Source organism: Eretmochelys imbricata, chromosome 8 (assembly GCF_965152235.1).
Source record: "Eretmochelys imbricata isolate rEreImb1 chromosome 8, rEreImb1.hap1, whole genome shotgun sequence".
In the NCBI taxonomy this organism is placed as follows: Eukaryota; Metazoa; Chordata; order Testudines; family Cheloniidae; genus Eretmochelys; species Eretmochelys imbricata.
This window is the reverse complement of record NC_135579.1, coordinates 108453880-108481668: the sequence shown is the minus strand read 5'-3', so window position 1 is coordinate 108481668 and position 27789 is coordinate 108453880. Positions and strand designations below refer to the sequence as shown.

Below are 27789 nucleotides of genomic sequence, written 5' to 3'. Positions count from 1 at the left end.
ACATTTTGCCTTTTTACCTGGATGTAACTGAGAATGGCCCTTTCTGTCAAGGAGGAATGAATCAGGGCAGCTGGTAGCAGGATTTGGTCCCCCAAGATTAGTGCTGTTCACAGGCCTCCCAAGGGCAGTTTTAACTCTCTAGGTATATCTATGGCTTCCTTGCCCACAGTATCTGAATGCCTCAAACATTAATGGATTTTATCCTCCTTACCCACAGCAAGGTAGGGAAATGCCACCTCCATTCTAAGAGAACCTGGAGAACTGTCACAGAAGTTAGGGGCCTGATGCTTAGGGTGTGAGCACACGTTCCCTTTGACTTCAGCTGAGATTCAGCACTTCTGAAAACTGAGCTCAGCGTGACTTGCCCACAGTCGCACAGAGTCCATGGCAGCACAGGAGATTTGAACCCAGGTGTCTCGTATCCCATGTGTCCCCAGTGTCTTAGCCACAAGGTCGTCCTTCTGCATTAGTTCATACTAGCTGTGACCACTAATCTGTATTTTGAGTGTTCAGAATGTTTCATAGAGATTTTAAGGTCAGATGGGACCACTGGAAACATCTAATCCAACCTGCATCACACCGGTCTCAGAATTTTCCCAGTCATCCCTGGGGAGCATAGGGATTTCTTCCCCACCACCACTTCCTCTCCCTGCTCCCGCCGCTGGTATAAATTAACACTCCCCAGCCTAATGCATTCAGGTCAAATGTCTCTCTTAGGAATCAATCCATTCTGAACTGAAAGACTCCAAGTGACAGTAGATTTACCACGACCCTGGGGACAGTGGCTAAATATCCTGATTGTCAAAAATGTGCTTCTTATTTCCAGTTTGAGTGTGTCTAACTTCAGCTCTTAAGCTTTGGATCTCCTTCTGCCTTTGTCTCCCTGATCAACAAGCCCCCTGATGTCAGATATCTTCTGCCTGTGAAGTTGCTTTAGACTGTAATCAAGTCACCTCTTACCATCCTTCAAATAAGCCAAACAGATTGAGCCCCTTAAGTACCTCACTGTGAGGTGTCTTTTCCAGACCTCCAGTCACTTGTAGCTCTTCCCTGAACCGTCTTGATTTCTCAGTCTTTCTTTAAATCCATGTTAAAGTGTCTGTTTACAGTAGTACAGCCAGGCACCAATTCCCTCTCCTCTGTCATTCTGGTGAATGTGTTTCCTGGTGGGCTGGCTCATAGCACCCTACCCACAGAGCTGGGGCTCGGGGAGCTTGCAGAAGGGAAGCTGCATGAAATGCAAAAGGATTTGCAGTCTTTGCATTCCAGATCTATCCATCCCTAAGGAACAGCACCTTAGCTCAGACCATGCCACACATTACTCTCCTTCTCCTAGAGTCAGGTTAGAACAATGGGTGGAGAGCAGGAAATGCTGCACGGGAAACAGGGTTTCATTTCACTGCTGTTGGGATTCCTCCACCAGATACTCTCCCCTCCCCCAGCTCAGCCCTGTCTGGGAGAGTCCTTCCCACAGACATTATTCACATTGGGCCCTCCACAGTTCCTCTGGCACCAGCTGCCTTACTCGCCGGATGAGTTTGCTTGGAGTTCAAGGGCACTGAGCTGCTCGGTCTGGCTCCAGAATGCGCCTGCCACTGTACGAGAGGAAGCAGACGTCCAATGTCACCTCTTGTCATGGATGTGGATGCAAACGACGCATGATTGGAGGAGCAGCTTGAACCCCAGGGACGCTGGAACACGCTTTGAGAATTCTGGGCAGGGCCCTAGTTACCCTGACAGATCAGCAGCCTGGAACCAGACCTGGGATACCTCTGCTCACAGAGACTTTCTGTTTGTGCTGCGTTCCGCTCATGCTGGAATCTGCCTCCGAGTAGACCAGCCGCCAGCATCCTGCTGAGATTCCAAAAGGATCTGAGCCGGGCGACTGGGAACAGAGTGTTTTCCAGTTAGGGAAGAGGAAGCTTCTCTCTCGCTGTGTCTCTGATATGAGCAGCACCATTTCCTTCCTGGACTTCTGCCCCCGTCACTGTGACTGGAACTAAAATCTAAAGGGAACCCACCGGACAGGGGGACCGCCTCCTCGGCCAGCTTGGTCTCTCTCCCGTCGGGCATGTTTGGGCTTTCCTGACACTGGGCAGATTCAGGATGCACTTCAGGGCCATGAGATTCCAGGAGTTGTATCTTCTTTTCCTCCTCCTGCGCCTGACAGGTAAATTTCTTTCCCCTGGTGGGAAACCCATGGCATCTGCACTGATTCCCCAAAGAATTTCCAGGGGCTTGTCCATTGCACAGCCAGGGTGATCAGTCTCCATAAAGTCTGCTTCGGGCCATGCAATTGTAATGCTGCAGCTGCGCTGGGGCGAGGTCCCTGCAGGACGGTCTAGGAATGGTGATGAAGCACAGGTTAGCTGCTCTGGAGGGTGCATGGTTGGAGAAATGGGGCTGAAGGGGCGGCAAGGAAAATTATTCTATTTGGGACTCCCAAGGTCTTAACAGCTGGAAAGAGGCAGTGACCAGCATGGCTCCCGAACCAACTAGCTGAACTAGCAGGGTGCAGTGCCGAGGCTCTGGGACAGCAGACTCCCTTCACCTCTGTCTGTCTCACCCTTAGATGGGGCCCCTCAGCAATTCCTGGATGATGGGACAAGGATCCTGGGTTAAAGGGGAGCTCTGACTTTGGACCCTAGAGAAATCACCTTCCCCACTGATGCCACATGTGTGTCAATGCTGGGCCACTAAAGAATGGGCTTCATTAGAAAGAAGGCCAGAATTTTCCCTGTTGCTACTCTCACCATCTGGACTGTCTGCTGAACCATCCAAGAGGCATCAGGCTGGGGCAGGTGCACTGTTCTAGTCCCCCTCCCCCACTCTCCCTCTCCCCTCCCAGTTAGAGTGCACTATGGTTCGGGGCAGAGAGCAGAAGCTTTTGGGGAGAAAAGAACAGAGATTTTATGGCTGGGTCACATGGCTTGTAATAGCAACTGCCATGACCCAGCTCACCAGTAGGCACATCCTAGTGGGAGAGCCACAGTCAAAAGAGAGAGGGGAAGGCCCCGCTCTGGCTGGCAGGGCAAGGGCAGGGAACAGCCCTGGGTCCCATTGATGCTGCAGGAAATGTGCCCTACCCAGAGATCCTCACTTTTTCATTGTTCTCGCACTGGATCAGGCCTAGCCATGTGCTGGCAGTCGGTCCCGCTCAGCCACGCAGTCACCTGCAGCCAGGCTAGATGTCAAAGGTGTTCTGGGTCTGACTTGAAGGTTCATGTCTAAGAGACAGGGGCAGGTTGAGACCCAGGAGAGCTAAAGGCTGTGTTCTGCTGTGCTGTGTCTGGACTGTGGCTCCTCACATGCTCTCTCTCGATCTCATCCCTCCTGCACAGCTGCCATTCTGGACATTACTCTGGTCGCCAATGTGCAAAGTCCGTCTCACACCAGCTTCTACCTCTCCTGTGTGATGGGCGAGCGAGCTGTGAGCTACCTCCAGATCGAGAGGGACAATAAAATAGTGATGACTCATCCCAACACAAAGTTCCAGAACTACAGGAATCGCAGCAATGAGGTCCAAGCCAGAGGCTTTTCAATGGCAGATCTGGTGGGGATTTTATACTGCTTGGGGAGGACCCAGATGGAGCAGGCCAGGGTGGTCTATGTGCATAACAGCCGGAATGGTAAGTGGCTGCAGGAACTGCAGGCCTGCCCCAAGTGTTCCCTGAGGAGTCTGGGCGTGCGACATCAGTCTGGCAATGGCTGAGCGTACGTGTGGGCGTGCAAAATGCAATAGCACTGGACAGGCCAGAGTTATGCTGCCTCCTGAGGCCGTTAGCACTCAGAGGCCAGAGAATGGTATTTGAGCAGCTGAACTACCAAAGGTACCTTGGCTAAGGGCAGAGCTTCTAGTGACCAGGTCAAACCTCATTAGGTCAGCGGGGGAGTCTGGCTGTGGGCTGATTTCCAGGATGGCCTCAGAAATCACAGGACTTCGGGAAGCCCAGAGCTGATGGGGCCACGAAAGTGGCATTGAACAGCTAGAAAAGACTAGCCTTGCTGTTGCAAAGGAGCATATGTGAGTTCCTCCATTGCCTGGGCTCTAAGGATATATCCTCTTCCTGAGCTCAGGGCTCTTTTTGAGGGGTGAGGCTCAGCGTGGGGCACATCACAAGCTTCTCTGCTTTGGGCAGGTCATTGAGGACGGGTCCCTGCTGGAGAGTTTGTCTTGGACCCTTTTATTTCTGTCCAGGGCAGCTTGGTCTGGTACATTTCAGCTAGTTCCTTGTTCTAACTGGATGGCGGTTCTAACTCAAGTCTTTACCTGCTTGTGGGTTTGCTCCTAGTTCCTTGGTTGCACCCTGGCCCTGTACGAATTATGGTCCTGTCACGGAGCAGGAGGTAAGAAATTACCCACTAAGCTGACACCACTGCAGAGGTGTCTGAGAGACTTAGGCCAGCAGCACTTGAGTCAGGGTGATAGCTACCCACCTTGTTACAGTACATCCAGTGACGAGTGCCAGACTGTATCAGAATGGAGAGATTGCAGAATGGGGCCCACCTGAGGGAATCCGGTGATTCCTGTGTAAAACCAGCCAGTTTTAAATAGCAATAAAGTCCATTGGGGAAGGAGCTGGAGGGAGGTTCCAGGAAAGGCCGGAAGCTCAGAGCAATAAGAGGCAGTGAAAGGGGGGAAGCCCAGGAAACTGCCACAATATTCATAGAGACTGCAGGGAGCCGAAGGCCCCTGAGTTGTCAGGGAAATGCTCTCCAGGCAGGCAGGGATCCATGGGGCGGCCCTGCTCCAACTGGGAAGAAGCTGAGCAATAACCCCAGAGCCAGCAGGAGGGTTTTGTTTCTGTCAAGGACATTTTGGACTTCATTCTGGTCAATGGTGACCCCAGAAAGGGGGAACTAAAGACTGTAACTTGGCTGGAGGGCCATGTGACCTGGCAGAGAAACCATCACAGCGCCGGAGTGATTGAGTTACTGAAGTGACTGTCCACGGGGGCACTAGCCCAACCAGGAGTGGTTACACTGCGTCTGGCCATGAGGGGACTGTACAAGGACTCCCGGCCATTCAGCTAAGTGGAGTATGGATGCAGTAGCTGAAAACAACCTGAGGCCCCAGGAGAGCAGCTCAAGTCTGAGATGACAGACCTAGACAATGTAACATGCTCTTAGCTGTGGCAATTTGGTGTAGGACTCTTAGCCAGGGCCAACTAGCGTTTGTTGATCAGGAAGGTTTGTGGGGAGGGAGGCAGTTTCTGGTGTGAATGCACACCATTCACACCACATGAGCCTGCTGAGATGAGACTGCTCCCCAGCACCGGGATACAGGGCCTTGGGGACAGAGATACTAGCAGCTCTGCAGGCAGATGCCTCTGTAGACTGGGTCTGGAGATCAGCAACAAGCTTGAGTCTTACATCTGGACCAGCAGCACAGCATGGAGCAGAGACTCAGGGTCTGTCTACACAGCAAAGGAAAACCCATGGCTGCCCTGTGCCAACCAACTCTGGCTCGGGCTGCGGGGCTGTTCCGTTGCTCTGTAGACTTTCAGGCTTGGGCTGGAGCCCGAGTTCTGAGACCCTCCCACCCTGCAGGGTCCCTGACCCCAGAAGTCTACACAGCAATGAAACACCCCATGAGCACAAGTTGGCTGGCACAGGCCAGCCACGGGGTTTTCCTTTGTTGTGTAGACATACTCTCAGGCCCAATGCTTTTATGGCCAAAGGTCTAGGAAGCTGGAAAATCTGCCTGTAAAACATCATACCCTGTTACTGATTAGCTGCTGAGTAATCCGCCTGGGCACAGCTTAGGGGACTGTGTACTGATCCCGGAAGCATCTATACTTTAAAGTTGCTACAAGGAACGACACAGCAACTGATTAATGCTTGGGTTCCCCTTGGGATGGGGATAGCACAAGAAGTCTTCCCCCCATCCCAACTGTTGCACAAGGGCTGGTCCCTATGTTCCCAAGTGCAAGGGCCAAGCAGTACTAGCCACCCCAATTGCATACGTGCATGCTGATGGGCTCTGGGCAGCATGACTCTGCATTGTCCCCAACAAGGGCCAGAGCCTGGTATTAGTGTTAAGTAACTAGCAACCATGAGTGTTGGATTCTCACCCCCATGCTCAGACTCAAATCTTACTGCGTAGATACTACAATGCTGGGTATGTTTATGATGGGAACATAGGTAGCGATGCCTGTAGTTAAGGTTGCCTGACACTTTCCATTGTAAGACCCTGTTATGAGGCGCTTATAACTTTGCCAAACTTTATTCTTATTATTTGTATTGTGCTTAAGGGCTCTAGTCATGGACCAGAATTCCAATGTGCTGGGCATTGCACAAACACAGAACAGAAAGGTGGTCTCTCCCCGCAAAAGCTTACACTCTCAGTATAAGCTAAGAGGTAAATATAGCCAGATGGCAGACTATAAACAAAGAGGGGTGGTCTGCACACTAGCAGCCTAACCATTGTCATTTTTGTAGGCATCATGGCTAAAGAAAGTTGTGAAGAGACATTTGAATGCGGACAATGAGGTGACTTTGCAGATGTCTATAGGGAGCCACTCCCATGCGTATGGGGCAGCATGGGAGAAAGCACAAAGGTGTCTGAAACTGTAAAAAGTGGGCAATGGAGGCCATCATGGGCCGATCAGAGGAGACCATTGACAACTGGACAAATGAACGAGACTCAAGAGGAGATAGTTAGAGTGGGATTGACTGGGAACGGCCTTGAAAGTGAAGACAGCAGCTTATGCTGGATGCTAAAGGGAAGGGGGAGCCACTGGAGGGATTCAAAGAAAGGGGTGACCTGGTCAAAGTGATAGGCTAGGAACATGATCTTTGCAGCAGCATTCTGAATGAATATGGGTGGGACAAGACTGCATTTGTCAGGACCAGAGAGGATGTGGCAGTAATCGAGACAGAAGAGGATAAGAGTGAAGACACGGGTTTTAGCTGTGTGGATGGATAAGAAAGGCCATATCTTAGAGATGTTATGCAGAGAGAACTGAAGATTTATATATCATCTGGATGTGAGGATCTAGATCAGTGGTGGGCAACTGCGGCCCGCGGGCCACACATGGCCTGTCAGAGTAATCCGCTGGTGAGCCATGAGACAGTTTGTTTACACTGACCATCTTCAGGCACAGCCGCCCACAGCTCCCAGTGGCTGCGGTTCACTGTTTCTAGCCAATGGGAGCTGCGGGAAGCAGTGCGGGCCACAGAGACAGGCTGTGCGGTGTGGGCCACAGCGGGTTAGCCTAATGGGCTGCGTGCAGCCCACAGGCCGCAGGTTGCCCACCACTGATCTAGAGAGAGGTCCAAGCAGTGTGGGGACTATCCTGTTTATTGCGCTTAATGTAGCATGTATGATTACCTGCCCTGTAGGCTGGTGGCATATGTGTGCATTTGGTGCAAAGAGCTCCGGGCCCTCAGAGACCGTGTACGGGCTTTGGAGGCCAGGGTGGCAGAACTGAAGGAGCTAAGGAGGCAGAGAGGTATGCTGATGAGGCTTTCCGGGACACTGTAGATTTGTCCCACCTCCAGTCAGACAGCCCCTGCACTGTTAAGGAGGATGAAAGGCTCAGGAAAAGAGAGCATCCAACAGGAGCAGAGGGAAACCTTCCCATAGTTGGGACCCTCCTTCCAGATGATGTTGGGGTATCCTCTTGCACTGAGGTTACCTGTCCAGGGGAGGGAACCCCAGTCATTAGGAAAAGGCAGGAGTTAATATTGGGAGATTCGATCATTAGAAACATAGATAGCTGAGTTTGTGATGACCAGAAGAACCGTATGGTGACTTGCCTGCCTGGTGCAAAGGTTGCGGATCTCTCGAGGCATCTAGATAGACTTATGTGTAGTGCTGGGGAGGAGCCGGTGGTCGTGGTACGTGTAGGTACCAATGACATAGGGAAGGGTAGGAGAGACGTCCTGGAGGCCAAATTTAGGCTGCTTGGAAACAGACTGAAATCCAGGAACTCTATGGTGGCATTCTCAGAAATGCTTCCAGTTCCAGGTACAGGGCCAGGTGGGCGGGCAGCGCTTCAGAGTCGCAATGAGTGGATGAGACGATGGTGTAGAGAGGAGGGGTTTAGATTTATTAGGAACTGGGGAAACTTTTGGGATGGGGGAGCCTATACAGGAAGGATGGGCTCCACCTAAACCAGAGTGGATCCAGGCTGCTGGCACTTCACATTAAAAAGGTTGCAGAGCAGTTTTTAAACTAAGAGATGGGGGGGAAAGCCGATCGCTGCAGAGGAGCATGTGGATCGGGCAGAGACTTCTCTTAGAAGAGAGTCTATTGAGAGAGATTTTCTAGGTTTTAGTCAGGAGGAGAGGATGGAGGAAGATAAAGTATGGGCCAGATCAGATGAGAAACATTCACATAAAAAAGAATCTGACACATCAGAAAAGAGCAGACAAATAAACAGTGACAAATTTCAGAGTAGCAGCTGTGTTAGTCTGTATTCGCAAAAAGAAAAGGAGTACTTGTGGCACCTTAGAGACTAACCAATTTATTTGAGCATAAGCTTTCGTGAGCTACAGCGCACTTCATGAAGTGCGCTGTAGCTCGCGAAAGCTTATGCTCAAATAAATTGGTTAGTCTCTAAGGTGCCACAAGTACTCCTTTTCTTTTTGCAAACAGTGACAAGTTTTTAAAGTGCTTGTACACAAATGCTAGAAGTCTAAATAATAAGATGGGTGAACTAGAGCAGTGGTTCTCAAAGTCGGTCCACTGCTTGTTCAGGGAAAGCCCCTGGTGGGCCAGACCGGTTTGTTTACCTGCTGCATCCGCAGGTTCAGCTGATCGCAGTTCCCACTGGCCGCGGTTCGCCACTCCAGGCCAATGGGGGCTGCGGGAAGCGGCGCAGGCCAAGGGACTTGCTGGCCGCCCTTCCCGCAGCCCCCATTGGCCTGGAGCGGTGAACTGTGGCCAGTGGGAGTCATGATCGGCCAAACCTGTGGACGCGGCAGGTAAACAAACTGATCCGGCCAGGCAGGGGCTTTCCCTGAACAAGCGGCAGACCGGTTTTGAGAATCACTGAACTAGAGTGCCTTGTGTTAAAGGAGGATATTGATATAATAGGCATCACAGAAACCTGGTGGAGTGAGGACAATCAATGGGACACAATCATTCCAGGGAATAAAATACATCGGAAGGACAGAACAGGTCGTGCTGGTGCGGGAGTGGCATTATATGTGAAAGAAAATGTAGAATCAAATGAAGTAAAAATCTTAAATGAATCCACATGTTCCATAGAATCTACTATTATTATGGATAGTAATTCCATGCTCTAATAAGAATATAACAGTAGGGATCTATTACTGACCACCTGACCAGGACAGTGATAGTGACGATGAAATGCTAAGGGAGATTAGAGAGGCTATCAAAATAAATAACTCAATAATAGTGGAGGATTTCAATTATCCCCATAGTGACTGTGTACATGTCACCTCAGGATGAAATGCAGAGACAAAATTTCTCGATACTTTAAATGACTGCTTCTTGGAGCAGCTGGTACAGGAACCCACAAGGGGAGAGGCAATTCTTGATTTAGTTCTGAGTAGAGCTCAGGATCTAGTCCAAGAGGTAACTATGACAGGACCACTTCGAAATAGTGACCATAATATAATAACATTTAACATTCCTGTGGTGGGAAGAACACCTCAGCAGCCCAACACTGTGGCATTTAATTTCAGAAAGGGGAACTGTGCAAAAATGAGGGGGTTAGTTAAACAGAAATTAAAAGGTACAGTGACTAGAGTGAAATCCCTGCAAGCTGCATGGACACTTTTCAAAGACACCATAATAGAGTCCCAACTTAAATGTATGCCCCAAATTAAAAAACACAGTAAAAGAACTAAAAAAGAACCACTGTGGCTTAACAACCATGTAAAAGAAGCAGTGAGAGATAAAAGGGCATCTTTTAAAAAGTGGAAGTCAAATCCTAATGAGCTAAATAGAAAGGAGCATAAACACTGCCAAATTAAGTGTAAAAATGTTATAAGAAAAGCCAAAAAAGGAGTTTGAAGAACAGCTAGCCAAAAATTCAAAAGGTAATAACAAAATATTTTTTAAGTACATCAGAAGCAGGAAGCTTGCTAAACAACCAGTGGGACCCCTGGACATTCGAGATACAAAAGGAGCACTTAAAGACGATAAAATCATTGTAGAGAAATTAAATGAATTCTTTATTTCAGTCTTCACGGCTGAGGATGTTCAGGAGATTCCCAAACCTGAGCCGTCCTTTGTAGGTGACAAATCTGAGGAATTGTCACAGACTGAAGTGTCACAAGAGGAGGTTTTGGAATTAATTGATGAACTTAACAGTAACAAGTCACCAGGACCAGATGGCATTCACCCAAGAGTTCTGAAAGAACTCAAATGTGAAATTGCAGAACTATTAACTATGGTTTGTAACCTGTGCTTTAAATCAGCTTCTGGTACCCAATGACTGGAAGATAGCTAATGTAACACCAATATGAGGGGGTTAGTTAAACACCAATATTTAAGAAGGGCTCTAGAGGTGATCCCGGCAATTACAGGCCGGTAAGTCTAACGTCAATACCGGGCAAATTAGTTGAAACAATAGTTAAGAATAAAATTGTCAGACACATAGAAGAACCTAAATTGTTGGGCAAAAGGCAACATGGTTTCTGTAAAGGGAGATCATGTCTTACTAACCTATTAGAGTTCTTTGAAGGGGTCAACAAACATGGACAAGGGGGATCCAGTGGACATAGTGTACTTAGATTTCCAGAAAGCCTTTGACAAGGTCCCTCACCAGAGGCTCTTATGTAAGTTAAGTTGTCATGGCATAAGAGGGAAGATCCTTTCATGGACTGAGAACTGATTAAAAGACAGGGAACAAAGGGTAGGAATAAATGATAAATTTTCAGAATGGAGAGGGTAACTAGTGGTGTTCCCAAGGGTCAGTCCTAGGACCAATCCTATTCAACTTATTCATAAATGATATGGAGAAAGGGGTAAATAGTGAGGTGGCAACGTTTTCAGACAATACTAAACTGCTCAAGATGGTTAAGACCAAAGCAGACTGTGAAGAACTTCAAAAAAGATCTCACAAAACTAAGCGACTGGGCAACAAAATGGCAAATGAAATTGAATGTGGATAACTGTAAAGTAATGCACATTGGAAAAAATAACCCCAACCATACATACAATATGATGGGGGCTAATTTAGCTCAACTAATCAGGAGAAAGATCTTGGAGTCATCATGGATAGTTCTCTGAAGATGTCCATGCACTGTGCAGCGGCAGTCAAAAAAGCAAACGGGATGTTAGGAATCATTAAAAAAGGGATAGAGAATAAGATGGAGAATATCTTATTACCCTTATATAAATCCATGGTACGCCCACATCTTGAATACTGCATACAGATGTGGTCTCCTTATCGCAAAAAAGATATACCGGCATTAGAAAAGATTCAGAGAAGGGCAACTAAAATGATTAGGGGTTTGGAATGGGACCCATATGAGGAGAGATTAAAGAGGCTAGGACTTTTCAGCTTGGAAAAGAGGAGACTCAGGGGGGATATGATAGAGGTCTACAGGGCCAGTGTAACCACTAGGCAAACTAGGCGGTCACCTAGGGTGCCAAGTGGTTGGGGGTGGCCAAAAGCGTGCTCCAGGGTGGCGGTGGAGTGGAGGTGAGCTGGGGCAGGGGGCGCAGGGAGGGCTGCCTGCAGCAAGTAACAGTGGGGAGCAGGGCGGCGTGCAGGGGAACCGCTCCCCGCCCCAGCTCACCTCTTCTCCGCCTCCTCCCCTGAGCACCGCCCTGCTCTGCCTCTCTCCCTCCCAGGCTTGCGCGCCAAACAGCTGATTGGCACCGCAAGCCTGGGAGGCGGGAGAAGTGGAACGGCAGTGTTGTGCTCAGGGAGGAGGCAGAGCAGAGAGGAGATGCCACACGGCTCCCCGGGCTGGGAGGGAGGGAGGGAGGGAGGGAGGGAAGGGAGGTGGGTGGGGAGATGCCACACGGCTCCCCGGGCTGAGGGGAGGGTGGGGAGCTGCCACAGGGCTCCCTGAGCTAACGGGGGCGGGGGGGAGCTGCTGCAGGGCTCCCTGGGCTGAGGGGAGGGAGGGAGGGAGGAGGGGCGGGGAGCTGCCACAGGGCTCCCTGGGCTAACGGGGGGGGAGCTGCTGCAGGGCTCCCTGGGCCGAGGGGAGGGAAGGAGGGAGAGAGGGGCGGGGAGCTGCCACAGGGCTCCCTGGGCTGGTGGGTGGGGGGAGTGAATAAGGAAAAGTTATTGACTTGTTCCCATAATATAAGAACTAGGGGCCACCAAATGAAATTAATGGGCAGCAAGTTTAAAACAAATCAAAGGAAGTTCTTCTTCACTCAGCGCACAGTCAACCTGTGGAACTCCTTGCCTGAGGGGGTTGTGAAGGCTAGGACTATAACAAGGCTTAAAAGAGAACTGGATAAATTCATGGAGGTTAAGTCCATTAATGGCTATTAGCCAGGATGGGTAAGGAATGGTGTCCCTAGCCTCTGTTTGTCAGAGGGTGGAGATGGATGGCAGGAGAGAGATCACTAGATCATTACCTGTTAGATTCACTCCCTCTGGGGCACCTGGAATTGGCCACTGTTGGCAGACAGGTACTGGGCTGGATGGACCTTTGGTCTGACCCAGTATGGCCATTCTTATGTTTTTACCCATGAAAACTTGCCCAAATTTGGCCAAGTTATGAACCCCTAAAAACTGCAGTTTTCACATATTCAGTAGAGACTTGTTAGAGTTTAGCAGCTAAATTTCAAATGATTTTTGTCTGTACAGAGCTTGCTGCAGCAGCCTCCACAGCACCTACATGCTGCTCAGACTGCACATGCTCCCTCTCATGGATGCAGGGCCTGAGCAGGATTTCCGCTGAATTTGTTCCTCTTGGCCAAAGGGGATAGTTGTGGCTCTGAGCCCAGTAACTGAGAGCTGCAAGCCTGTCTCTGCTGTGCTCTCAGGCAGCATGGCGGAGAAGAATCATGCAGTCTGACTGGGATGCAGGGGGGTGAGGAGCTGAGCTTGGGGGTTAATGAGGAGGGAAACTGGGGCAAGAAGCCAGGGCATTTGGTGGAAAATGGGTAGAGAGCCAGGAGTGGGCTGGGGGAAGACCAGGGTTGGCACAAGGAACTGAGGAGGGGAGACCAGAACTTGAATGAGGTCAGGCTGGAGGGCCAGTGGCAGAAGGGGTCAGTCTTGGGGGGGGTCACAGGGCCAGAAGTGTCTGTAACCACTACAGCACACACCCCTCAGACCTTAGAATAGACCCCAGAGGTTCAACATTCCTCTGCTGTCAGCACATCACTGTGAAACCCCCTGGCAAACCTCTTTCTAGTGGCTGGCCACATAGAGGAGGACAGTCTTCTACTGCTGCCAGTTATTCTGTTAGCTCACATGGCACAGGACTTTGGGGTGGATCTAAAGGTTCCAACTCTGTGGTGACTATGTGGGTTCCCATGCAAACTTAATTCCCCCCCCCCATGCGTATTCATTATGATACAATCCTTAATACACAATCGCATGCTACTTTTTCATAGGATCCCACCTCATTCAGTGAGTAGATCATAATTCAGTATCTTTTTAAATCTCCTCATACAATGTGTGGCCTCATGCCTTATTGGATACATCCTATCCAAACCCAGTACTGGAAATAACGTTATTAATTTCCTCCTAGGTGTTTCTGTGATGCTCTTGCCATAGTAGCTCAATGAATTTATCTTCATAACACCCCAGTGAGATGAGTTAGTATTTTAATCGCCACTTTACAATTTTGGCCGAGACATTAAGGCCAAAATTGTTAGAAACGTCTACTTGAGACTCACAAGACTTGAGACTTCCCAGACTTCTTTGCAGTTTTACAGCACTTTATACTTTCAAAGCACAGCTCCGATTGACTTCAGTTGCAGTTATGAGTGCTTACCATTTCTGCAAATCTGGCCCCAGGTATCTCACACTGGGAATCCAGAAAATGAAGACCAAACAGTTTGTGAGCACTTTGGTTTTAAGTAACTTGCCCAGCATCACAGGGGAACTCTGTGGCAGAGGCAGAGATACAATTCTCCAAGGCAGCATTCAGCTCCCTTACCCAGGAAACCATCCTTTCTTTTCCTGCAGTCCTCTGCCTCATTCACTGCACACCTTCCCACTTCTGCAAAAAATGAAGCAGGAGTCTTACAGACAAAATCACTCCCTGCACAACCCTGATACATCCCCAGAGCACCATCCTCCTGTGCACGGAATGAGGCAGGGGCCTGTGGAAAAAACCAGTATGGGATCAGATCATCAGAGGCTGTATCATAATGCACACCCGTGGGGCGGGGGGATAAGGCTGCACGGCCAGCCTTAATTCTGGCACTTCCTAACTTTTTAGTGGTTGACTTTCAAACTTTAATGTTCTTTTAACAGTGTTTATGATTTATAAATACCTAATATAGACTCCACTGGGTAATTGTGATCACTACACACTTACAAAGCTGTTTTATTAGCCACACAGATTTCACGGGAAACATTAAACTGACAATTGCTGTGAAAACCTGAAAATCCCTAGGAGAACTGTGAAATGCTTTGGCCGCATTAATTGTTTGTGTTGTGCACACATGCACAGACAAGGGTGAGTCTGTGCCTGTAATCTCATTGCAGCAGATCAGACTGTGGGAAGTGGGTGGTGGGGCTGGTTGCCTGCCCAGGGGCCCTCTTGGACTAAGCCTGTGGACCAGGCCACTAACAGCAGCTGGGGGAGATGGGAAAAGAAACTGAAGGAACAGTCTGGGAGGGGCACTTCCCTTCTGCTATCTTAACAAAGGAAAGCTCCAAGAGGTTGAAGAGCAACAGGATTATGGCCCTTTTGGAGCGAGTGGGTGCGCCAGCATAAGCACAACGGGCACATTCATACTTCCACACCTACCCTGTGAACTGTCCTGCTCCCCTCTCCAGCCCATACTATGCAACAAGCAGTCCTCTGCAAACCTGCCATCACTCCCAGCCTTACAACAGTGCCTCACTCCAAAGCCTTCTCAATGCCTAATCATTGTTGCCAGCAAAGCGCTCTCTGGTGGTGCCAGTGATTACTGCAAGGTGTCCAGGTACAGCTCAGAGCGGTAGCCGTGTTAGTCTGAATCAGTAAAAACAATAAGGAGTCCTTATGGCACCTTCGAGACTAACAAATTTATTTGGGCATAAGCTCTCGTGGGCTAAAACCCACTTCATCAGATACATAGAATGGAAAAAAAACAGTAAGCAGAATATGAGTACTTGTGGCACCTTAGAGACTAACCAATTTATTTGACAGGTTTCAGAGTAACAGCCGTGTTAGTCTGTATTCGCAAAAAGAAAAGGAGGACTTGTGGCACCTTAGAGACTAACGAATTTATTTGAGCATGAGCTTTCGTGAGCTACAGCTCACTTCATCAGATGCATACCGTGGAAACTGCAGCAGACTTTATATATACACAGAGAATATGAAACAATACCTCCTCCCACCCCACTGTCCTGTGTGTATATAAAGTCTGCTGCAGTTTCCACGGTATGCATCTGATGAAGTGAGCTGTAGCTCACGAAAGCTCATGCTCAAATAAATTCGTTAGTCTCTAAGGTGCCACAAGTACTCCTTTTCTTTTTGCAATTTATTTGAGCATAAGCTTTCGTGAGCTACAGCTCACTTCATTGGATGCATACTGTGGAAAAAAGTAAGCAGAATATATATTATAGCACATGAAAAGATAGGAGTTGCCTTACCAAGTGGCGGGGTCAGTGCTAATGAGCCAATTCAATTAAGGTGGAAGTGGCCTATTCTCAGCAGTTGACAAGAAGGGGTGGATACCAAGGGAGGGAAAACTACTTTTGTAGTGCTAAGGACACCAGTGCAATCAAGGTGGCCCGTTTCCAACAGTTGGCAAGAAGGTGTGAGTATCAGCAGAGGGAAAGTCAGCAGAGCAGGTACAGCTTGTCTGTTAATGTTCGTTCCCGAGTGACCTTCCTGTCTTGCTGCCCCCTTCTGCATGGGTTGCGTCTAGCCTTGTACTGGTTAGTATGAGAGGGCAATTCCCCCTCCTTTGTGCTAGGCTTGTGGACGCTGGAGAATCCAGACAGACAGAGGCTCTGTGTCTGTGTGTCCTCCTGCCATGCCTCCTGCTCCCCTCCTTGCCTTGCACCTCCTGCCACGTGGCGGGCTGGACCTAGAAGGGCTTGGAGAGGGCAGAGACCATCACTGACTGTGTTTGATCCCTTTCTCTCTCATGCATGGGCCTCTCTGGGGTTCTCTGCTCTTCCGGCAGTCCGGCCACACGGGCATTGCTCGCTCATAGAGATACCGGGGTCCAGACTTCCTGTGCCCATGGGTGGAAACGTTGACTAGAGGCCCAAGCAGGAGCAGTGCAGCTCCCTCCTCAGCCCCCACAAGGAGCCCACAGCCTGTGATACTGCCAGGGACAGAGGTGACTCCTGGCCACTCTGCAGAAATCCTATCTAGGAGGTAACTTCATTGTACTTTGGATTTCAGAATGGCCTGGAGCACAGCAAGGGGGGCTGGAACAATGTGTATAGAGAGCAGTTGAACCAAACAGTAAACCCTGAATGTGATGGAAACCACTTCAATCCGGGCATGCGGCAGCGCCCCTCATACCCATAGTTCCAGCACCTATGAAGTACAGGGTGTGAGGAGCTCCCGTCTCTACATCCCAGTGCCCAGGATATCAGAGTGCTGCTTGGCCTGGATCTGCCCTGCTCTCAGCGATATCAGCAATGAGACTGTGCCATAGAAGGACATGTTAACTTTTTCCTTTTCCTTTTTCCTAATGATGTCCCGGGGGTTGGCAGTTCCTCCATAGCAGCTGTCCCCTCTTGGGAAAGAGGAGTCATTGTGGACACTCAAACGCCCTCCTAAGTTTACCCTTCTTTCTCTGTTTCTCTGTAGCCCACCTGGTCCCACTGAAAGTCACCCAGACTGTGAGCATTGCAGACTCGGCCACGTTCTCTGCCAAAGTCCTTCACAAGAAGAACACAGATGTCTTGTGGAAAAGAAATGGCAAGTGATCCAGTGAGCAGCTTCCCCTGGCTGGGGAAGGCAACCCTAGTGAGCAGTCCCCTCACACCCCAGCAGGAGACCCCAGGGAGCCATGCCCCCAAGAGATTAATAGCTAATAAAGGGACCCCTGTGATCAGCAAGTCTGATCTCCCATATAACACAGGCCATGGAGCTTCCCTGAATTAATTCCAGCCTGAACCAGAGCAAACCTTTCAGAAAAAACATCCAACCATGATTTAAAAATTGCCAGTGATGGAGAATCCACCACAGCTCTTGGTAAATTGTTCCAGTGGTTTGTTAAACATTTGTGGCTTATCACCAGTTTGAATTTGTCCAGCTTCAGCTTCCAGCCATTGGCTTGTGTTAGACCTTTGGCCGCTGGAGCTCTCCTACTATCAAATTTCTGTTCTGCATGCAGGTTCTTACTGACTATGATCAAGTCACCCCTTAACCTTCTCTTTGATGAGCTAAGTAGATGGAGCTCCTTGAATCTACTACTATAAGGCATGTTTTTTAATCCTTTAATCATTCTCATGGCTCTTCTCTGAACCCTCCCCAATTTATCAACATCCTTCTTGAATTGTGGACACCAGAACTGGGCACAGGATTCCAACAGCAGTTGCACCAGAACCAAATACAAAGGTTAAAATAACCTCTCTACTCCTACTCGAGATTCCCTTGTTTATGCATTAGCCCTCTTGCCTACAGCCTAACACTGGGAGCTCATGGTCAGCTGATTATCCACCACGACCCCCAAATCTTTTTCAGAGTCACTGCTTCCCAGGATAGAGTCCCTCCAACAGCAGGAGACCCCAGTGATCCACCCCTTTTGCCAGGCTGGGGCAAGCAACCCTAGTGAAATAACCAGACTGTTGTGGCTACGTAGGGCCAGGGACCCCAGAGAGCTCTGGACCAGGTTCCAAGGTTCAAACACAGTCAGGGCACATGATCCCAATGAGACTATCACCCGCAAACCCCTCCACACAGGGTCAGAGTGAGGGCTCAGTGAGACCCTCCTCCACACATGACTGAACCCTACATTGCATGAGCCCAGGACAAGTGGCAAGTGAGTCTCCCCCTCACCTCCCACCCTGCTCCCGATGCAAATGAGACTGGGGCGGGTGCCCCTCCACCCCGACTGCTCTGGAAGTACTCAAGGCAGTCGCATTGAGCAGGATGAGCCTTGGCAGTTTCTGGTCCAGACTGTGCCATAGGCTCCAGGCACTCGCTCTGCAGTGTCTCTAGAACCCTCCTTCTCCTAGGTAGGTTTACACCGCAACGCCTGCCAGTGTGGGGAAACAGACGTGCTAGCTCTGCTCACGATAGCGCCCTAAAACTAGTGTAGCTGCGCCGGAGTGGCCTGGCTGGCAGCTCAGGCTGGCTGCCTGAGCACAAACCCACCCAGCCCCCTGGGCTACATATGTGGGTGGCTAGCCTGAGCCCTGGCCTCTGCTAGTCCTGGCTACACTGCAGTATGATAGTGTGAACAGAGCTAGTTTGTGTCTGTCTATCCGTGCTGGAGAGCATGCACCCTGCTGCCGTGCAGCTGGACCCTGAGAGACACTGCCTCCACCGGATGCGGTCCCTGCAGACAGCGCTGCTGTAGGGGTCAGACCTACTCTGGAGGGAGCACCTCACTAACCAGGGAGAGGAGGAGTCAGGCTGCACATTTGTCTGACTTCTGCCCTTTCTGGGATCCCTATCCCTTTCCCCCACAGACGGCCACGGGACTGGCTGCCAGGGATTAGCTCATGCCCTTGCGCTCACTGTGCTGGCCTGGCCTTGCAGGGACAGTCCAGGAGAGACCTGACGCTCACCCACATCCTCGAGATGTGTCTGGGTCATCAAGCTGAAGAGGGCAGAGTCCCTTGGTGCTGCCCAGCTGCAGATGGTTGGCTCTCCCTAGAGCAGTGGTTCTTAACCTGGGGTGCATGCATCCACTGGGGGTGCAAGAGATGCCAAATTTTTTTAGAAGGTAAATCATCAAAAACACAAATTAAGCACAAATTAAGTACAACTACTTCGTTTCATCAAACCTATGTATTTATTAACATTACACATTTTTTAACAATTACTGTAATATACAAACAGGTTTAAAGAACTGACCTACTTCAGTGATTTTTGATAAGGGGTGCGAGAACATATTTTGAGAACCAAAGAGGTGCAGGCTGCAGTAAAGGTTAGGAACCGCTGCCCTACAGGGACAAACGGGGACAGGGTTTTATTCAGGCCAGCTCCACTGTTGGGTAACTTCAGGACCTGATGCCATTTGCCCTCTTTCCTTAATTCAGGTACCTACTACCAGACAACGGACCGGGGTGAAGTAAATGGGACACTGTTCACCTTAACCCTACCGGATGTGGGTCTGAGTGAGAATGGGGTGTACAGTGCCACATTCATTGGGGACAGTCCCCTGACAAGTGCCTTCTACAGGCTGATTGTGAGAGGTAAGATTGCTGTGGGACCTCAGGGCTGGGTCTGGAGCCTGGCTGGGGTAGGGATCAGGGCAGGAATGCCATGTGGGGCCAGAGCCTAGGCTCCAGACATACAACAGAATCACTGGAGAAGGGGCTGGTGGGTGTGAGGGCTCAGTCTAGGCTGGGACCTGGCCCAAGAGAAACGGAGGTCTTGGATTTGGGGTCAGACAAGCAGAGATGGGCCCTGGTCTGGCTTTGTCTGAGCTCAGCTGTGCGTCGCGTTTGCCGGCCTCTGGCTCTGGGGCTAGCTAGGGTCTGTACAGGATGCTGCTCTAAGCTAAGCTGTGTTGGGCCCAGTGAGGCTCCTCTGGCAGCCAGAAATGGCTGCGATACAACAGTGCTCTTGCCGTGCTCTTCCCCAGCCCTGCCCCCACAGGGAGGCACGTGCAGAGGTCAGGACTGGCGGTGAGGAGGGCCTGGAGGGCAGCTCACCTGTGTGGATGGAAAGCAAAGGTGGAATCTAAGAAATGTTCTGGAGAGGGAAGCAGCACTGGGAATGCATGGGTGCAAGGGAGGGCGGAATTGAAGGTGACGCCAGGTTCCACGCCTGAGTGACACAAAGGGTGGTGCCAGAGAACAGGGAGCAGTGGGGTTTGGTGGGAGAGAGCAGTGGCTCAGCTTTGCCCTTTGGGGTGCCAGTGAGGCATTCATGCAGAGCCATGTTAACTGGGAGGGGCTGAACATGTGTGTGCCACGGAGCTGAGGTTTGTGTGCTTGGGAGACGGGCCCCTCTGGCATTTCCTGCTGTCAGAATGCTGGGTCCTGTTGCCCTGGCCCTGCCTAGGGTGGAGGCTCTGCACTCGCATTCCCAGAGGTTAGGATTCTGTCGGGCTGTGGTTCATTTTTCAGCTGCAGACTGAGCATGCAGCCGGTGCTCCCACAGTTTCATGTGGTGTGGCCCTGCCCCAAACCCCCTCTGCTTTCTCCCCAGGGTGTGCAGCGAAGAAGTGGGGCCCCTCTTGTGAGAAGGACTGTCCTGACTGCCTGAATGGAGGCATCTGTCACGACGGTGTTGGGGAGTGTATCTGCCCTCCAGGTTTCATGGGCACTCGCTGTGAGAAAGGTATGGACTCCACACACCCAGCCCCTATGGGAGGAGTGCATTCTGGAGCAGGAGTAAGCAGTCGTGGGGCATAGGTACCTCCAAACTCCACAGGCCAAGGGAATAAGCACCCCACTACCTCCACTGACCCTGACAGAACAAGGAGCAATGGTCTCAAGCTGCAGTGGGGGCGGTCTAGGTTGGATATTAGGAAAAACTTTTTCACAAGGAGGGTGGTGAAGCACTGGAATGGGTTACCTAGGGAGGTCGTGAAATCTCCTTCCTTAGAGGTTTTTAAGGACAAAGCCCTGGCTGGGATGATTTAGTTGGGGTTAGTCAAAGCCCTGCTTTGAGCCAGGGCTTGGACTAGATGACCTCCTGAGGTCCCTTCCAACCCTGATTTCTATGATTTTATGATTCCCTGTCTCTGCATTTTCCAGCTGCAGTAGGCACAGAGCCTTCCTCTCCCCTTTCTCTGCCATTTGGCAGGGACAGTGATGCAGGGCTGGAGCTGACCTCAGTCTGACACGGGGATGGAATCAAGGAGGTCTGTGGCTCAGCCTGCTCTAGACAATAGGGGCTGTTTGTAGTTTTTGGGAGTTTGACTGTTTTGTCAAATGTCTGTTGTTTGTGAGTCTCCTGGGCCTGCGTGGGAGGCTGGGCCCCTCTAGCAGGATGGGGGCAGGCGCTGCTCCCCATTTCTTCCAGAGAGGCAGGGAACTGCCTTACCTGCCCCTGAGAGTGGCACTCAGTTAAGGGCTGTGAAGCCTTCAGGGATCTGAGAGAACCTTCAACTGCAAGAGGCTCTGCTACTGCGGGGTGTGGGAGGCAGCGTGTCATCTCGACTCCCTCTGTGCTGAAGTTGGGGCTTAGATCCTGGGACACAGGGACCATCCTTTTGTAAAGGTGCCTTTAAAGATTCCTCCCACTGAGGGTCTGGGTTCATAGACTTTATGGCCAGAAGGGACCATTAAATCAGCTAGTTTTATCTCCAGTCTATCACAGGCCAGACAATTTCACTCAATTCCCCGTGTTTTGAACCCAGTAACTTTTGTCTGGTAAAGCAGCTCTTCCAGAAAGGCAGCCGGGCTGGATCTGAAGTCAGCAGGAGATGGAAATCGACCACTTCCCTTGGGAGCTGGTTCCAGTGGTAAATCACCTTGATGGCTAATTTTTGGCCTTATTTCTAATTTGAATTTCTCTGGTTTCAACTTCCTGGTTGTTGTTCTGTCTTTCTCTGCTGAATAAGAGAGCCCTGAAGTATCTGGTATTTTCTTCTCCTGAACAGACTTACATACTGTAATCAAGTCTTCTTTCTGGTAAACTAAACAGACTGAACCCTTTAAGTCTCAATGGTAAGGCATATTCTCCCTCAATTCATATTTGTGGCTCTTCTCTGCCCCCTCTTCAATGTTTCACTATCCTTTTAAAAATGTGGATGTCAGAACTGGATGCAGTATTCCAGTAGCGGTCTCACCAATGACAGAGGTAAAATCCTCACCCTGCTCTCTATATCCCAGAATCACATTAGCCCTATTTGTATCCCACTGGGAGCTCATGGCGAGGTGTGTGACAGAGTGCTGAGACCTGACAGGTGGGTCAGCACTCTGATGACTGTAACCTCAATTAGTTTCCCCAAAGACAGCTGACTGAACAATGAGCTAATCAGAAGGAGGGGATGGAGAAGTAAGGAACTAATTAGGCCTCAGCTGGCTAACCTGATAAAAGCCAGGAAGGAAGTATTACAAGGGGGGACTGTAGTGGCTGAGCTGAGTATGGCCTGGCCTGAAAGGGCTCCCTAAAGAGGGAGATCTCTTTACCAGCTAGGTCCTAGTAAAGAGAGGCAGAAAGATGTAGGATTGAATACTGTGATGTTGCACTGTAATGACGTGAGTGGAAGGGTTTAGAATAAAATACAGTCTGAACACTGAGGGTATGTCTACGCTGCAATTAAAACCCACAGCTGGCCCGTGTCAGCTGACTCAGGCTTGCAGAGCTTGTTTAACTGTGGTGTAGACGTTTGGGCCCGGGCGGCTTGGGCTGGAGCCCGGGCTCTGGGACTCCACGAAGAGGGAGGGTCACAATGCTCAGGCTCCATTCCATGGTGCACCCAGAATATAGTGATCTCATCGTCTCTTCGCCTTGCAGGTGCACAATCACCATAGACCCATGGGGGAGGGGGCGGATCACTCCAAGCTTCAGCTGTTTAGTATTTGCCAGATGGGGTCCTCCAGCCGTGGCTTGTATTACACGTCGCAGCACCAAGGGTCTGAAGTTGTGCTGAAGAGAGGATGGGGACCCAGAATGCATCTTCCACTCACACTGGGGAAGGGGATCCTTGCGACCTTTCTCCATTCCCTCATTTCCCCAGCATGCTGAGGAAGATTCCACAGGATGGAGCCAGAGTGACTGAACGTGAGCTCCCATTGCAATGCAGTAGGTAAGATGGTGGATGTATCCATGAATGTATTAACAAGAGACTGTCAAGTAGGGAGGTGATTTTTCCTCTGTATACAGCATTAGTGAGACTGTTATTGGATACTGTGTCCAGTTCTGGTGCCCACACTGCTAAAAGGATGTTGATAAACTGGAGAAGGTTCAGAGAAGAGCCATGAAAATGACTGAAGGATCAGAAAATATACCATACAGTGAGAGAAGCAAGGAGCTCAATCTATTAATTTAACAAAGAGAAGGGCATGACTTGATCAATCAATAAATACCTACACAAGGCAGAGAAATTGGATAATGGGGGCTCATCAGTATAGCTAACAAAGGTATAACAAGATCCATTGGCTAGAACTTAAAGCTGGACAGGTTTAGACTGGAAACCAGGTGCAAATTTTTAACAGTGAGAACAACTTACAAGGGTTTTGGTGGATTCTCCATTGCTCCAAATTTTTAATCAAGATGGGATGTCTTCCTGAGCATTATCCTCTAGTTTGAACAGGAATTGATTCAGGGCAGGTCTCTGACCTATGCTGTGCAGGAGGTCAGACAAGATAATCACAATGGTCCCTTCTGGCCCTATACTCTGTGACTCTAGTCCTGCTGGCCTGGGCACAGCAGACTAGGTTCTCATAGTATCTGGCCCTACCCAAAGATCATCTGTTCACTGTCCCCTGAGTTGAGATCTCTTGTGCCAGCAAGATGGCAGAAATCCTCAGCTCTGACTTATGCTGCTCCACCTTGGAGTTTTATGCTGCAAAATGGAACTGGGGTGGAAAGATTGCTCTGTGCAGTAGCTGGGGCTGTTTCTTGCCTGGGTCCATTTAGCTTAGACTTGTCTCTGATGCTGTCCAAACTGCCCCTGGCTGTGGCTAAGATCTCCTTAGCAGTTATGTCTCCCTATCCTGTCCCTGGTGTTTCTCCATCTCCCGCTAATAAATATTTTGCTCTTACTGCTTATACCATTGTATTTTACACGGGACTGAGGCTGGATTCCCCCACCAGTAATGGCCAGCATCTCTGCTCTGCCTTGTGGATCTCAACAGACTTTTGTTTTCAGCCGTGTTCTGGCATGGGGCCTCCCCAGTTCCCTGTTGGTTTTGGTAAGTTCATCAGCTGTTAGTGCATCTCTGTGCTGGCTGCATAACTTGTCCTGGCCATGGTGGTGGCAGTGCTGGGTTCAATGGGGCAGGGCCAGGCCATGTGGAAATGGAAAGCAGTGAATGGACCGGTGCTGGCTGCAGCAGAGTAATGAGGAGAATTGTCTTGTTCTGAAGCCTGTAGGGAAGGGAGGTTTGGCCGTAACTGCCAGGAACACTGCAGCAGTGACCAGGGCTGCAAGGGGCTGAGCTTCTGCCTGCCAGATCCGTACGGCTGCTCCTGCGCTTCCGGGTGGAGTGGGTCACAGTGCAGCACGGGTACAGTAGCTTTGCCTGCCTTCCTTCCTCTCCCCTCCCCGACAGAGGTGCCACCCTCAGACCGGGTCCCTCTGCGGCAGAGTTGGCCTGACCTTTCTGTTTCAAAAAGGAGAAACCCCTGGAGCCAAGGCAGCCCCCATCCATACATTTGGCTCTTTTGGTTTGCTGTGATTTTTGTCTCTTGCGGGGTCCCCTGCTGTCTGTGCAGCATTCCGGATATAACAGTGCTCCTTCAAGGACGCTGAGTTCAGCTTATGTCTTCAGTTTTGCAGCCCCCTGACAAAGCACTCACAGCATCCCCAACCCATCAGCCACGCAAACTTCCACAGCTCAGATGGCAGCAGAAAGAAGCAAACAAATCTTCTCTGCTGCTTCCCCGTCTCCTCTCATACCCCGTGTCCCTGGCCAGCCCCACAATGGATCCCTGGGGACACAGCTGGGCTGGAAGAGAATGGGGCAGAGAATGCCTACAGTAGAAAGCTCTGAGCACACATCACCACTTGGACTGCAGGGCATGTGAGGACTGGCTCCCTGGGCCACTGACACCTAGCTCTGACACAGTATTAGTGCCTTGGGGGCTCTGAGTCTACGGTTGCTTCTCGTGCTCTTCCTTGCACCGGCCTCAAGCCAAAATCCTGAACCGCTGCCAGGTGTTGACCAGTGAACTCTTGGCTCTTCCCTCCAGCCTGCCTTCTTGGACACTACGGCGCAGACTGTGCCCTGGATTGTCACTGCCAAAATGGAGGTACCTGCAACCGCTTCAGTGGCTGCGTTTGCCCATCAGGGTGGCATGGGGAGCGCTGCGAGAAATCAGGTAGAGCTGCCCTCAGTGCAATACCTATGATCTGCCTGGGGGTCCGGCATTGCCAGGCAGGAGCCTGCTGTGTTCTCTGCCACTGCTGTTCACCCAGCCCCAGCCCCGCAGTGTCGGAGCACTGCCCACTTACTGACCCTTGTAACGCTGGGGGTGCTCGAAACCTCAGGAACTGCTCCCTGCCCAATGCCACAAAGGGCTGCTTAGAGACAGGCTAATGAAGCCCCTCCCTGGCTGGCAGTGCCAGGGCAGTGCCTTCGGCTGGAAAGCCACCAAAGTGCAGCTGGGTGGGACCCTGGCCCTGGGTGGGAGAGCAGAGCGCTGCAGCACCGCGAGCAGGCCCATCAGATGCCAGCGCTTGGGCAGGCCAGCTCCGTCGGGGGACATCGCTGCCCAGCCGAGGTGCTCAGAGCATGGCCCATGGGCACTGGCTTGGGATGTGGAGAGTTGCCTGGGCACAAGATGCTGGCTCCTCCTGCCCGCCAGAGCGGGAAGAGACCTGGGAGAGGAGCAGTGAAACAGTGTCAGCGGAGAAGGGGGGCAGATCCACCAGCCATCCTTGCTGGGACTTTCCCCTAGAACCCAGGGAAGTCACTTCTTCAGGGCATCTAAAACTGGGGGTCCTCTGTGGAGCTGCCTTGAGGACCTCAATGCAAAACCCTTGGTTTGGGCAGAGCACTGGGCCTCCCAGATGTCCTGCAGCAGCCTCTGGCTCAGGGGCAGGGAGAGTGGTGAGCTCAGGGGGACTGGGGCTTGTGTGCTAAGCACTGCTATTTGCTGTCCCAGATCGGATTCCCCAGATCATCAACTTGGACACAGAGCTGGAGTTTAACCTGGGTTCCCAGCCTGTGATCAGCTGTATGGCCACGGGCAACCCACCTCCAGTGCGAGACAGCATTGAGCTGCGCAAGGCTGATGGGACAGTGCTCACGGTACCCGCCCCCCCTCCTCCTGCCCCATCAGGGCTCCTTGTGCCCCCACATCCTCCCAGGACTCCCTGTGCTGCCGCCTCTCTCTGGTCCCACCCCGCCGGGGCTCCCTGTGCCCCCCCTGGTCCCACCCCGCCGGGGCTCCCTGTGCTTCCCCACCCCACCAGGGCTCTCTGTGCCCCCCTGGTCCCACCCCGCCGGTGCTTCCCCACCCCAGTCCCATTCCGCCGGTGCTGCTTGTGGCCCCCACCCTTCCCAAGACAGGCTCTCTGTGCCTCCCCTGCCCCTGCTCTCTGTGCAACCCTCTACCCTGCCAGGGCTCTGTGTGTCTAGGTCCAGCTGCCCTCAGGTACCTCAGGCTCCAAGCTGGTATTTGCCCCAAATCCCTAGGCCCGTGTAGCCCCATCTAGTGCGCCATGGCTGCAGACCTGAACGTGAGCCTGCTCGGGCCTGGAACCTGAGCAGCATCCCTCTGCCCCACCCCAGCCATCTCTGTTCTACCCATCTGACTGCAGCTGTGCCTGGTGCCTGTGGCCCTAGGATGGGTAACTACAGCTTCTCTCTCCCACCCAGTCGATTAAAGCCATCATGGAAACAGACAAAACCACCTCTGAGTTCCTGGTGCCAGTGCTCACCGAGGTGGACACTGGCCTCTGGGAGTGCAGAGTTTCCACCAGCGGGGGACAGGACAGCAGGAGAGTCAAGGTCAATGTCAAAGGTGAGCGGAGCAGGGGAGGGAACAACTGGGATGTTTGAGAGTGTAACCCTTCTGGCAATGCGAGTTGGCAGCAACAAGGCCCAGGTTCAATATCTAGGGGTTCCTTTTCAATAATACAATGCAAACCAGCTCAAGTCCCCACCCAGTGACCTGGGACAATTACACACCACCCCCTGGGTGCCTCTAAGAGGCAATACTTCCCCTCTCACAAGCACAGAGTCTGAGTGCAGCAAAAACTTTTAATAAAAAAAGAGGAGTAACTCAGCATTAATTTGGGAAAACACCACAACTAGGTTCATAAACATAAACCCTGAGCAAAAGACCCACCCCCAAGTAAGTCGGGCAGTGTCCTTTTCTGCTCAGCGTCTTAAGTCCAGCAACCAAAAAGTCCCTTTAACGTGCCCATCCCTTCTCTGCACCCCACTCACAGTTGCTGTCCTTGGTCAGTGTAGCCCCAGAGTCCAGAGGTTCATCTCCAGAATTCACCTCCCACCCTGGGTGGAAGCGGGGAGTAAGGAGGCACCTTACATGCTCCGCTGCTCAAGCACTCGCTTACCGGCTGCACCTCTCTGCAGGGCTCTGATCTGGCCGCTTCTCTCCACCAGCCACCTTGCTGACCGCACCTCTCCACCAGGTGCCCAGCTGGCCACTTGCCACCTTGCTGGCCACACTCTCTACTAGCTGCTCACCAAGATGTCTTCTGGGCCCACCACTTAACACAGCTCTCAGTGATTTCAGCTCTTAATGGGGGGGGGGGGGGGGGTTCCTCACTGCTGGTGCACACTGGGTAGTCTCTTGTACCATAAACACTGTCCCAAAGTAGATCTAATACTTAGATCTAGTAATCAATGATTTTAGCTCTGTAGCATATAACAAGACTCTTAATTGAGTCCAAATTAGTTCTTTTATTATACAGTAAAGACAGAAAGGTTTAAATTGTGTTTCAGACTCTTA

General features: G+C 51.0%; 1 protein-coding gene across 1 annotated transcript in view; it reads left to right on the top strand.

Moving 5' to 3' along the window:
- Positions 1-2054: 2054 nt before the first annotated feature.
- The window catches only part of TIE1 (tyrosine kinase with immunoglobulin like and EGF like domains 1), a 45427-nt gene continuing 19692 nt past the window's right edge, over positions 2055-27789 (top strand). The window contains exons 1-9 of the mRNA XM_077824044.1: positions 2055-2170; positions 3342-3629; positions 16882-16992; positions 19284-19439; positions 20401-20532; positions 24234-24374; positions 25060-25188; positions 25975-26120; positions 26691-26835. Of these exons, the coding sequence (XP_077680170.1) occupies positions 2107-2170; positions 3342-3629; positions 16882-16992; positions 19284-19439; positions 20401-20532; positions 24234-24374; positions 25060-25188; positions 25975-26120; positions 26691-26835 (1312 nt within the window). The 5' untranslated portion in view covers positions 2055-2106. The remainder of the gene's footprint in view (positions 2171-3341; positions 3630-16881; positions 16993-19283; positions 19440-20400; positions 20533-24233; positions 24375-25059; positions 25189-25974; positions 26121-26690; positions 26836-27789) is intronic.